The sequence below is a fragment of the Onychostruthus taczanowskii genome, unplaced genomic scaffold, assembly GCF_017590055.1.
Source record: "Onychostruthus taczanowskii isolate IOZ18803 unplaced genomic scaffold, ASM1759005v1 scaffold51, whole genome shotgun sequence".
Classification (NCBI taxonomy): Eukaryota; Metazoa; Chordata; class Aves; order Passeriformes; family Passeridae; genus Onychostruthus; species Onychostruthus taczanowskii.
In genome coordinates, this window is record NW_024502680.1 from 3,668,447 (window position 1) to 3,680,957 (window position 12,511).

At 42.7% G+C, this 12,511-nt stretch overlaps 1 protein-coding gene across 8 annotated transcripts in view; it reads left to right on the forward strand.

Annotated features, from left to right (window-relative positions):
• Positions 1–604: 604 nt before the first annotated feature.
• The window catches only part of WDR33 (WD repeat domain 33), a 69,022-nt gene continuing 57,115 nt past the window's right edge, over positions 605–12,511 (forward strand). For 3 of the 8 annotated variants that reach the window (XM_041416330.1, XM_041416329.1, XM_041416328.1), the window contains exons 1-2: positions 608–776; positions 8,351–8,536. In XM_041416330.1, the coding sequence (XP_041272264.1) occupies positions 8,452–8,536 (85 nt within the window). In that variant the 5' untranslated portion in view covers positions 608–776; positions 8,351–8,451. Of the gene's footprint in view, positions 777–8,350; positions 8,537–12,511 lie in introns of all 8 variants that reach the window. The other 5 variants (XM_041416323.1, XM_041416326.1, XM_041416327.1 and 2 more) reach the window with 4 other exon arrangements.

Genomic DNA, 12,511 nt, shown 5'->3' on the forward strand with positions numbered 1-12,511 from the left:
ACATTAGTAGGTTTTGCTTGTGTTCTGAAGCCCGGTAATGGGGACGAGAATGGAATCACGGAATCGATGAGGTTGGAAAGACCTCTGAGACCGAGTCCAGCCTCCGAGCAAACACCATCCTGCCAAGCAGGCCAGGCACTGAGTGCCACCTCCAGAGACGGTGACTCCACCGCCTCCCTGGGCAGCCCATTCCAAAGGTATTTCTGGGAGCCACACCGGGCGGAGTGCCTTGTAGCGCCTGGGCGTTTGGTGAGCGTGAGAACTATCCCGGAGCAGCGCACAACACGGCTATGCCGGGAAGCAATTATCGCTCTGGCCGCGGGCAGTGCCTCTTGGCAAGCTGTCCCGGGAGTGTCCCGGGCGGGTCCCGGCCCGGCGGCTCTGAGGGACCCTCGGTGACCGCCCCGCTCCACCACACGAGGGGCGGCCCCGCCACACACTGCGCATGCGCGCAGCTCTGCGCACTCTCGCCCTGTGATTGGTACGCCGGCCGGGTCGGCTCGCGGAAGCGGCGCGCGCCCCACCCCAAGCGCGCACGCGCGTTACCGCCCGGAGCCCTTCAGGCGCGGCGCCCCCGCCCGCGTGCCCCGACGTAGTGCGCGTGCGCGCTGGCGTGGGGCGCGTGCGCTGCTGGCGGGGGAGGCGGAGGGAAGATGGCGGGCGGCCGCGGGTCGTGAGGCGGCGGCGACGGCGGAGTTTGCCGGAGCCAGGAGGACGAGGCGGGCAGCGAGGTGTCGGTGGGCCTCGGAGTCCCGGTACGAGAGGCTGGCTGGGCGGTGAGTGCGGCTCAGTATTGGGCGGGGCGGGGGAGCAGCCGGGGAAGCGCGGCCGCCTCCGCCATCTTTAGGCCGCGGCCCGGGAGCGGCGCGGCCGGGGCAGGGCGGGGGCCGCCGGCGGGAACAGGGGGTGCTCGGGCCGGGGTGCCCTGAGCAGCGGCGAGAGCCGAGCCGGGGCCCAGCGCCACGGCCGGGCCCCGTGGTGGGCTGTGCTCGCGGGCCGGGCCTGGAAGCGGACAGCAGGGCCCCTGTGCTCCTTGCTGCACAGGTGTCTGTCGGTGGCTTCGGCCGAGTCTCTCAGTCCTGGCTTTTTCTACTTCTTTAAATGTTATTATTTCTTAATACTGTTCTTCCCTCCGCCTTGGGTCCGAGTGGAGGTCGGGTTGTGGCTGCTTTGAACATAGGACTGGGAAGCTCTGGCCATTACGAACCGTGTTAGATACCTCGAATTTTTTACTTATGTGGCTGTTTACATGGGTAATTCTCTGTGTTTTAAGGAGAGAAGAAAACGCCACGGACGTAGAATACTACGTTCGGTTAGTATTTAAGCTTCTCAGATGCCAAGTGAGATAACTGCATTGCCAGTAAAGAACGGTCTTAGTTCTGTAGCACTAATAAACATCGGTAAAAGAACGGGCAACGATTATTTTCGGTTTTTTTTATGGATCCCGAGGGGGCTGTTGCTCACGTTTTGTACTGTGGAGCCCCAGTGTTGCTGGAGCGTGTTCCCTGCGGTGTAAGAACACACAGCCGTGTGCAGCACACACTTGCCTGTGCTGGCATGGTGGAGGGGCTGCTGATCGTGTGGTGTCACGTTCCACTGGCCGGGACTCATCAGCCTGTGCATGGGTAGCAAACCTAGGGGACGAGTTCAACTTGAAAAAAAATAGCTCAGCGTTTTTCCCTTGGAGAGAGCTCGTTAAATTTCCTGCCTCCTTAGAGGTGCGTGTTATTTCTCTCGTGCTGATTGTTGTCTTCTTTGTTATGAGTAAATAGTCTCAAATACAGTAGTTTTTAATATTAGCAGTTGCTTGAACACATCTGTCTGACAGAGTTGTCATAGGTAAGTAGTTCTGTGCTCTACAAGTCTTGTGCATCATTGTTTCCTTGCTTGCAGTTTGTGGGTACTATTTGGGAATCTGTTTTTCTATGTAGGCAGTAATCCCTCATCCTTCTTGCAGCATATTTTTGTTCTTTTATGCTCAATTCAATGCTGTAACTTTTATGCTTAACTTATGCTTTGTCCTGCCTTTAAGAGAGGCAATAATGCATGTCAGAGAGTTTATAGTATCCAAAAAGTGTGTGCCAAAATACTCCAGGGCTCCTAAGTTCTTTTTTAGTAAACTGACACTTGCTTCTCAGTGAAGTGCTGCAATATTCTGCCATCATCTTACTCTGAGACTATATAATAATTAAATGTGTTTCAAAAATCTGATTGTTAACATCTTGTTCAGTTGTGTTGTAATAGTTCTAATGAGGAGATCTGAAAATATAGATACTAGAAATAGATTAAAGTATTGAAAGATTGGGGGGAGAAAAAAAAAACCCTTTCAGCTGCAGAGAATGTTAGGTGTGAGTAGCTACTCATTGAGCTGCTGAAACCTTCTGACGTAAATATCAGTCACTGCAAGCAGTGACAGCCATTCCCTGTTGTCTGAAGTGTTGGTCCCTTGGAGCAGTAAATATTGGACTGTTTGGGCTGTTGGAATTGAAAATTTCTTATCAGTTTTGTCTTTGTGATACCAGCACAGGAAGTAAAAGGCTAACAATCCTAAACTGTGCTTGAGATAGAGGTACTAGAAATGCCTCCTTTTGCTGCAGCAGAGAGACCTTGCTCTGAGGAGGGGATAAGAATCCTCCTGCTCTGTTCCCATCCCTAGCAGAGGAATCTTCTGACTCACCTGAAAAAACCACTCCTGGAGAAGACATTAGGTTGAGTAGCATATGGAAGGAATATAGTTTAATCTGTACTGGGATGATTCCATGCAAAATATTTCATTTTGTGCATCTGCTGGCCAGGTATCTAGGGAATTTCAAGAGTTGGTTCAGTAACACTTGAAATGAGAATTATTTTGGTCTTGCTCAGATAGAGGTTATAATTTAGAAAACTATTTGTGAAAACAAGCCAGAAACTATCTGCAGTGTGTTTGTGAATTTGACAGAATTTGTTCTTTACTTGCCATGTTTACATTCCTCATACTGGATTGTTCTGTTAACAAAAGTAAAAATACAGATCTGCAGGCCTGGTTGTTGTGGTTGATACAGAAACTGAGCATTGTTAGAGCATGGTGCTGGGGAGGAGATGTGCCAAGGGTCTTTCAAAACATTAAAACTTTAATAACCTTGGGTTTTGCGTCTTATCATAGAAAATATCTGAAGGTAAGAGCAGAGAAGTAGAGCTTTTGATAGCTAGCTGGTTTTGATTTGTGTTTTGCTAGTAATTTCACTTCAGTTTGGAGCATCCGTGGTCCCCTATTTTCCAAGTGCTGCTAAACTTCCCAACAATCTGTTCTTGCTCACTAGTGTTTAAAAAGCTACTCAGCATTTCATAATGTCACTTGTGGTTCAAGCTGCTCTCCACTCTGGGGCTGGGTGTCCCAGTCACGTTGTTGTGAAACCTGGAATGGGGATGGAAGCGTGTATCTAGCAGGAAAGCAGGAGCTGGTTCCCCTGGTGGGGTAACAGCACTTTTGCTGGCAGTTTGCTGTCGAGGCAGTGAGTTTGCAGTGACTCCAGCCCGGGCTGTGCAGGGATCGGGGGCTCTCTCTGCCTGTGGAGGGACCCTGAGGCCGCGTTACTCAGTGCTGGGACTCACTGAGCCGGTCCCGCTCCTCTTCTGCCTCTGCAGCACAGCTGCCCTCTGTCCTGAGCCTTCCACTCGCTGGGGCTTTAGCACATTTTCTCTCACCAGTAAAGACTCTGCAATATTGATCATCGCTGGTGTCTAACCCTGATGAAGCTCGTGTTGTTCCAAAATGTTACATAGAACTGTTCTAACACATATGAAAAAAAGTATGAGCAATTTTCCACATTCTTTAGACACAAATGAAAACATTTCTTCCTCTCTTATATATTGCATCAAGTAACCCTGGTATCGTTTTTTTCCATCAGTAAAAGAGTTAGAACTTTATCTTCAACTTCATTTTTGCTTTAAATAGGATTTTTTCCATACCCTGTTGTTAAATCTGAACACTTTCAATTTTCTGTTCCCTTTGTTAGTTGATTTTGATGTGATGAACAATAACATGCCATATGAGCTCTTTGGTGCTGTTTAATTAGTCTTCAGTATAATAAAGTATATTGGTTTGAAAAAAAATCTATTAACTTTTGAAGCTTTGAAAATATTATCAGAGTAGTTGTAAATTTTATTCAACCTATAATTTTAGGCCATTTGAAATAATTAAAATTATAATATTCTTTTGCCTGTCTGGAAGTTGATGCAGTGGTGCAGGTGGCTGTACAGGGGCACCCTTTCTGTGAGCAGAAATAGGATGTTTGTTTTAGTCTGTTTTGACCTGGATGTTAAACATCCAGGGTTCTGGAAGCAGTGAGGTGGGAAAGAGGAGGTGATGGCAAATCCCTCACGTGTCTGCCGTGGCTCTGAGCTGGGCTGTGCTGGGGAGCCCGATGAGAGGCAGCGTGCTCTGGCCTGATCTGACAGATCAGCTCTTCTGAGATCACATCTCTGAAATTATGGTCATGTCTGCAGTAGCAAGGTTTGATCCAAAGCATCTGGTCACGAAGCTTGGAATTTAGGTGGCTCTTGCTCACTCACCTGTGACTTTACCCAAAAGTGAGTGAAGTTCATGAAGTTCAGCAGGATAGTCTGACAGGATAGGCCAAGGCAGTTTTGCCACTAGAACTATGGATTTGTTGGCAGGGATCAGTTCTTTATAGTAATGTTTTATATAATTCAGTATGAACACAGGGATGCATTAATTAATCCATGTTTCTGCAGTTTAAGCATTTGAGGATTCCTTTAAATCGGTATCCCCAATCCAAAAGAAACCTTATATAAAAGAATATGATAATGTGTCCTTTTTTTTGAAAGAGGCCAGAGACTGGATAGCAAGAAGTCTCTAGCAGTTTGTGTTTGGTATAGTTTTGTGTTCATGGTGCAGTTTTGGCAGCACAGTGACTCCTATTTTATTTACTGTGGGTATAGGAGTATTCAGCTGCAGTTTTGGGTTTGACAGGAGCTGCTCTTGGCGCTGGTTAAGCAGCAGCACAGCTCCAGCTAATGGCAGTGCTGATTTACAGCCTGAAGGCTGTGGGCCTGTGCAGTCATCTGGCATGGCATTGCCCAGTGGTAATGCCTGCTGGCCCTGCTTCTGATCCTTTGGCTTTCCTCCTGGTCAGTGGAGTCATTCCCTGGAATTCTCAGTAGTCAGCAGCCTGCCAGGCTGCTCTGAGTTTTGACCGATGTTAGCTAAAACAGTCTCATTACAGTGAGCAGTGTTTCAGGTGCATGGCCAGTGTGGTCTCTGACGTTTATGTTGGCTTGAAGGAGGGGTCATGGGAGGGAGCACACACTTGGGCTCAAGCCAGGGCTGCTTTGGTTTTGGTCTCAGCAGTTTTAGTTTGGATTTGGGTCAGCTCAGCAATTCAGTGCTGGAATTCCCTCAGTAGCTATGGCTGCACTTAGGCTGTGTGGTCACAAGAAGCAGCAACCACTCTGCCCCTTTCCTCCTTCTGCCATCCCAGTAAAAATCACCACTTACCTTTGAAAATTCCTTCCTTTGGACCATGTTTGTAAGCAAACCATTGCACCTCTTTGCAGAGACTGGTGAAATGTTATGGTTGTACCACAGGAAAGGTTGGGGATTGTGCAGAATTGCAGGGAAGAGGAGTGCATTGCAGGAGACTGAATGAGTGTGTTTATTCTGCAATGTTTGCACTGTTTCTCAATTACAGCGTTTGGAGCTAAAGTCGTACTAGAATCAGTCATCAGACCATATTTTACAATCTTTTTCTGTGGATGGATGCAAATATTTTGGTCTCCTTAGCAAATCTAAACTTAATAAATGAAGTAGCTATTTCTAGTAGTATCCTTGTAGACTCCTAACTGATATAAGCCACTGCTGCCAAGCTTTCTGTGTAGAAGGTGAAAATACTGACCTGCAGCTGGTGATGAAAATGCTGCTCTTGACAGGAGAACTTGCTGATATTCTCAAGACAAGAGATAAGAAGTAGGGAAGAAATGCTAAGGGATTTTAGACTTCTGGAGAACTCCAGCTTTCAAAACTGGAGCTCCCTGGTGATGTGCTGTTCTACTGAATGGTTGTTCTCATGGGGAGATGGATGACTTTTGTATTTAGGGAGAATCTGACACTCAACCCTTTCTCCTTGAAATGCTTTGTGAGAGCTTGACTTTACTGAGAAATTTATTGGTACAGAAGGTTTTATTGAACTCTGCTAAATGGTAAAAGCAAAGGCTGTTTACTAAAGAGTTTAAAAGTGTTTTTTTAGCAGTTTGTGTCTATATATATATACGCACACACAGATATATATACATAACCTTATATAGGCATTGCATGGCTCATAATCTGCCAATGAAGATCAGAAAACAGATTCCTGGAACAAACTGGCTCTGTGATTCCAGTTAAAAGAAAGTGCATTTCTAATGAATTTTCAGTTGTATGAGATGTGTGTACATCACCCATCACTTCAGAAAATGTTCTAGTATTGAAAGTTTCTTGTTATAGGAGAAATATCTAGGTTGGTTATGTTTGAAAATAGGTGAAAATTTCTGACAAAGCTTAGGACTGCTCAAGTGATAGCTATAATTTTATAGACTGAAACTGCAATAAACAGCACTGTTTATTTTTTCCTATTTTCAGTTTGTTCCTCATGGGATTGAACAGTTTCCAGCCTAACCACCAACTAACAGGGATTATGTATTAATCTTCCACACCATACTGTGGCAAAAGAATAGTTTGCATATATGCTAGACTTTCATATCTCAACTGAAGATAGTGAGAAGCTACTCACTGTTCTGGAGATCTTCACATAAATAATCTGCAGTCAGAACTTTGTTTGATCAGAATAGTTTTAGAAGTGCTGTTTTCTTGGACTGTTCCCTTAATTTAGCAGGTGTTCTATCAGATTTGTTGGGGGGTTTTTTGTCTGTTTTAAACTCCTTGGCTTCAACAGTAAGATAAAAAATGGGGAGCATTGATAATTAGCAGGGTTCATCAGCCTTGTTTAGCAGCATTGTGTGATTCAATAATGTTTGAATTGTTTGCTGCAATTCCACTACTTTTGCTTAATGTTGTCTCTTCATCAGCTGAGTCTGGGTATAACAACTGTAGGTATTAATTTGCATATTTTGCTATAAACATAGTTGCTAATTTAGCTATTCTGCTGTTGGGGCAGATAAGAAATTTCTGTCTTTGATAAGTATGTGTGCATCTGCTACATCTTTTTATGAAAAGAGGATAAAGAATCCCTTTAAAAAATCATCTTGGATATTGTGAAGAAAACCTTGTAGAGAAGTGTGTTATAGGCCATTTGTTCTGCAGTGTGGATGTAGGGTTGTTTAGTCTCTCCTTTCCTTGCACTGAATATGTAAGGTGTGTAAATAACCTTGAGGTGCCCAGAGGATGAGGGCTCTGGTGCACAGGCTAGGGTACGGACACCAGTGGTGAATGGATTTTAGCATTAAAATATGCAGCAAAATAAAAAGCTCTTTTATCTTGGAGTTTCTACTGAGATATAAAATCTCATTTTGCTGAGAGAAGTAGAAAAAGGATCTTTGAAATACAGTTAATAACTGCTGAAAAAGATTGCTTTTAGTTTTTTGGGGGTTTTTTTAACCTTCTCACACTTTTCACCATATAAAGGCACATTTTTTCACAGGATCACACATGATAGCACTATCATCCTGCCCCCTGCTACCCCTTCCAGACTTCAGTTGTGTAATTATAGAAAATTAAGACAGTCTTTTGCCTTTATTTGACCCAGAAACTGGAATGGCTAACAGTATTATTTTGTCAGATGGGCCTGAGTAACATTAAAGGGGGGAGAGGGGCAGGGAGTGAGCATTCCTGGGCTGATGAAGTAAAGATTGCCTAAATTCTGTTGATATTTGCAGCTTCTCTTCTATGGAAAAGCAAATGTTGCAAGAGTTCTGGGTATGCTTGGTAATCATTTAACAGATTAAGGTTGTGAAAAGTAAATCTTTGTAACATGTTACTACTCTTTGAAATTGCCACATTTTACTAAAAGGGCTCAGGTGTCTTTTCAGCATTGAATTTGCAACTCTTTGGGTCTCAGACACTCGACTGTATTTAGCATATTCACACGTGTGTTTCTGTTCCATGGTGTGAATGAGGAGAAGGAAACTGTTGGTAGATTATATGAACTTTCTTTTCTTAATCATCAGAATTTCAAGAGGTTGTGCCTGAAGCAAAGACAATTTGCTGTGTTTTCCTGCTTCAGTTTTGCCCTACAAACTGCCTTAGTCTTTCTGGTCCTTTTCCCTTCTGCCGATAAAAAAGTCCTCTGAAGAATTTTTTTTGAGAGTCTCTTCTCACTCTTTCTCCTCCCCTGTCCCTGTCCATCCCATTGTGTAGCTAACGGTAGTACTTGAGTCAAGAGGGATGTGAGGAATGGCTCACCAGGAACACGTGGAAATGAGCAAGGCAGAGCCCCCTGGGTGTGTGTGAGCTGCAGAATGGCTGGCTGCTCGCAGAACGGCCCAGGAGCTTCCGTCAGTGAACAGGAAACAGCAGCGTTCTCCTCACAAGAAGGCAACTTTCGTGAGTGAAACTGGGAGGAGCATTCACAGATTCTGCTGTGACTTCTGTTCACTAAGTTTTGATATCATAACCAGATGAAGAGTGTCTGACAGTGTCTTGATATTTAGCATTAGCAAGGATGACAGGCTTTTTCTTTTAAACTGCTTTTCATAAGTCAGGTTTTTAGTATCTGTCGTGACATGTTTGTGAGTGTTAAACATCACTCCTGAAGTTTTGTGTCCTGACAAAGTAGCAGCTCCAAGGTAAGACAGCATCAGTAATCACTTCAGCATGAAAACCAAACTGTGAGTCTTCAGCTAGGTGAGATGAATTGTTATTGCAGGAACTCCCAATAAAAGCCAGTTTAGGTTACAGTGCACCTCTTGATAAATACTAAGCAGCAGTTGAAATAAAGGGGTATTTGGGAAGTTTATAGGGAGGGAAAATGTGCTATTAAAAAAAATATTGTGAGTAAACTTTAAGGTAAAGCCAAGGTATCCAATTGGTAACAGTAAAATCATGGCAGCAAACCATGATTTTAGCTGAGGTGCTTCCATGTTTTGAAGTACAGCTCAAGAAACTGCAGCTCCCAGAAGGTGCTTCTGTGAGGTGCAGAAAGGCAAAGATTCCAGGCTGCTGCACTCATGAAGGCAATTTTCTGTACTGTAGCCAGAGGTGAAGCAGTCTAGAGTCTTGTGAACTGAAGTATTTTCAGGGTTTTTATGATGTATGTAAGCACATGATCTCCTGTAAATATGTCTGCTTTGCAGTGAGTCAGTGGTTCAGCGTGAGCATAAAATAAAGAACATCTGTGATTTGATTATGAGGTCTTTGAGTACTAGAAATCCAAAATTTGAAGTGTTTAAAGGAGTTAAAGTGTGTGTAACTTACATGCAGCTAAGCAGGCTCAGCTGCTGAAGCTTGTCTCTGTACAGAGAGCTCCAGACTGGCTGTTTGCAGGTGCTCTCCATGGCGATTTTAGGTAGCTCCATCTGTCTGTAAATTTGCTCTCCTGTTTCAGAAGTTCTTGAACATTGTGTGTTTTTATGTGAAACTTAAAAGTTGTAGGCCTTTTTTGTCTATTAAATATCAGCACTCCCTTTCCTCCAGGGAATAAATAAACCCTTTAAATCCAAAAATGCTTCAACATAACACCATTTAGCCATGTTGCACCTTCTGTCCTTTTACACTCTATACAGCATGTAAATAAATTCAGGTTCTGTTGAAAATCCGAAGGTTTGAACTTCTTGGTGAATCTGGGCATTGTGAAAGTACAGAACTGAAGTTAAAGGGGAAAAAAAGTGCTGCTGCATTTTAGGTTTTTGGTCTTGCCAGTGTAGGAGATTCTGGGCTGTGCATAAAACAAAAAGCTTTGGAGTATTTCCAAATAAGAACAGATCTGTGAGGCTTTTGGGCAGAGTAGTTTATTGTGACTTAGACAATTATTACTTGAAGTGTATTTCTGCAATTTCAATGGAAAAAGAGATTTTCATTTTATTTTTTTACATTTTCTGTTGGAACACAATGACTGGAATGGGGAAAGTTACTAAATTCTTTCCCTTGATTTGGATGGTCAGAATTTAAACCCCATTTCTAGGAAAATTTGGTTCACAAATAGAATAGAATAGAGAATGGTTGCAGATGTGTGTTGGGAGCAGAGCAGTAGAGGCCAGGGAAAAAGTGCTTGCTGCAGAGAATAGGGATGTTGCATAATAGCAGTGTTGTATAACACAGGGCAGTATTTCTGCCTTGACTTTGTTGATTTGCTGTATTATGGACCTCCAGCACCTGTAGATAGTTAAGGACTCTCACATTGTAAGAATGGTTTTGGTTTTAAGTTTAAACTTCCTGTGCACACATCTGCATGCCTTGTAGGAAATCTCTTGAGATATGCATATAAAAATGCACAAAAATGCATGCTGCAGTGCCTTTACATAATTCAAAAGTGGGAATAATATTTTAAAATATTCAGAGGTCAAGAACCTTACATAGTTTTTTTTGCTGTTGGAGGTCTGATTTTGACTAAAAGGTTGAGCAACTTTGTACTTCATTATTGATTCTAGTTTTTAAACTAATTTTATAATCCTGCTTAATCCACCAATTCTCTCTCATAATCAGTGGGAAAGATACCATTATATTCTAATGAAACAGCTTAATCTGTCTCAAATCTGTTCTGAAGTAAAAATAGTACAACCTACATGTAATAAGAAAAGGACTCAAAATTACTTGAGATTTTTGATTTTTATTTTTTTTTTGTCTCACAAAGATGTAGAATTCTCAGACATTGGGTAATTTGGTTTTGTGAAGCTGATTAAGTGTTTTTCCAATGCAGTAGGAAATTGAAACACAAAGCAATTTGGGGAATTGGTCAGATTAATCTGTTTTCACTACATCTGCAGTTTGGCATAGTGGTTTTTTGGTTTTTTTCATGTTTTTGTGAGTGTTTTCTGAGTGGATTTACCTTATGTGCAGTGAAGGAAATGTAAGAGTAATCTTTTCTTTAGAAACTCTTGACATCTGAACGGAGCAGAAACCAAATCTCATCTGTTGTGAGAGATTAATTCATTGACAGACTTGGAAATTGGTTTTGGCAGATTTCAAGTGTATGTTCAGGAAAATGAGGTTGGAAGAAGCTTGCTTGCTGCTGGTTTTACAGTGGCTTTGGTAATGTGATTTTCTGATACTTTTGCAGGTTTTAAGCATACCTGCAGCGCTCTTGCTCCATTCCTACCAGTGAGTGAAGCAAGGAAGATGTAGAAACCCTGACTGAGAACAAACCTTTTGCTCAGGTTCATTTTCTGTTTAAAAGAGAAATCATTTTGGGTCTATCTCCTTTAGTATAAAATAATTGGAAGACTATTTAAATGGTTTGGAGAAGTGAAGAATCCTTTTTTTTTCCCCCTGTGTAACACCTACCTGGAAATTTTATGATTTCAGGAACTTGTCTGCCACTCTGCTCAGTCTTTAACCAGGATGGCTGACTCTGTTTCTGTGTAATAGAGAAATGATATGTGTGTACATTCTTTTTTTTTCTTTTTTTTTAAATATAATTTCTTTTTAATTTTTGAAAAATACATTTTGTTTTCTAAAACATGGTTGCTGAAGGTGACAAAAATTTGAACATTTATGTCTAGAATATATGTTTTCACATAATTCTTTTGCACTGGGAAGAGGCTGGATGAGGAGGCCAAGAGAGCTTTCCTTGGGAAGGGGAAGCCATGGAAGGATCCACTGCTGGTGTCCAGAGCAAAAATTCATATTTTCCCAAAAGAGAGAAGCAAGGCAGATCTTTTGGAATACAGACGTTAAGTGTTGATACTCTGCAAAAAGGGAAAGGAGTAACATTAAATTGCATTTGATGTGATTGTTTTTCTGAACAGGCGTGCTTATTCAGATGCATTTATAGATTTCTTAATACACAAATTAAAAAATGCAGAGAGCTGTTTTCTCATAGATGACTACTGACAGTAGGACTTCTTAATTTTTAAAAGGAATGTAGTTATCTATACATTGTAGATGTGAAAGTGCTTTGCTGGTCAAAGAAAGATGCATTGAGCAATAAACTGGGTGGGGTGCCTTTGCACAGAGGTGTTCTTACCTCACTCCGAGGCCTCAGGAGGCGCAGGTGGTTCTTCTCCAGGCCCGAGTTTTACAAACTCCTGTGAGCTGTTGCAGTGCAAATAACTCCTGTCCATTCCACTGTTTCTGTTACACCAGAAAAGTGCTTCTTTTAGAGTCTGTGGGTACTTTGTAGTAGAACTAATACTTGTTTAAAGAAGTATTCTATGGATACACTCAGGAAATGTGCAGCACTCCTTTTCTTTTGCTGCTGCAGCCACTTCAGGCAGTGTCTGGTAAGCTTCAGCGTGGGCTTTGCAAAGTGGCTGCTGCTATAACCTTCTTTGCTCCCATTTGGAAACATAATTTTCTTTTGCCATACTCAGTTTATAACTCACTGTGTTCCACCCAAGTGTCTTTGCCTTCACCTAAAGACAC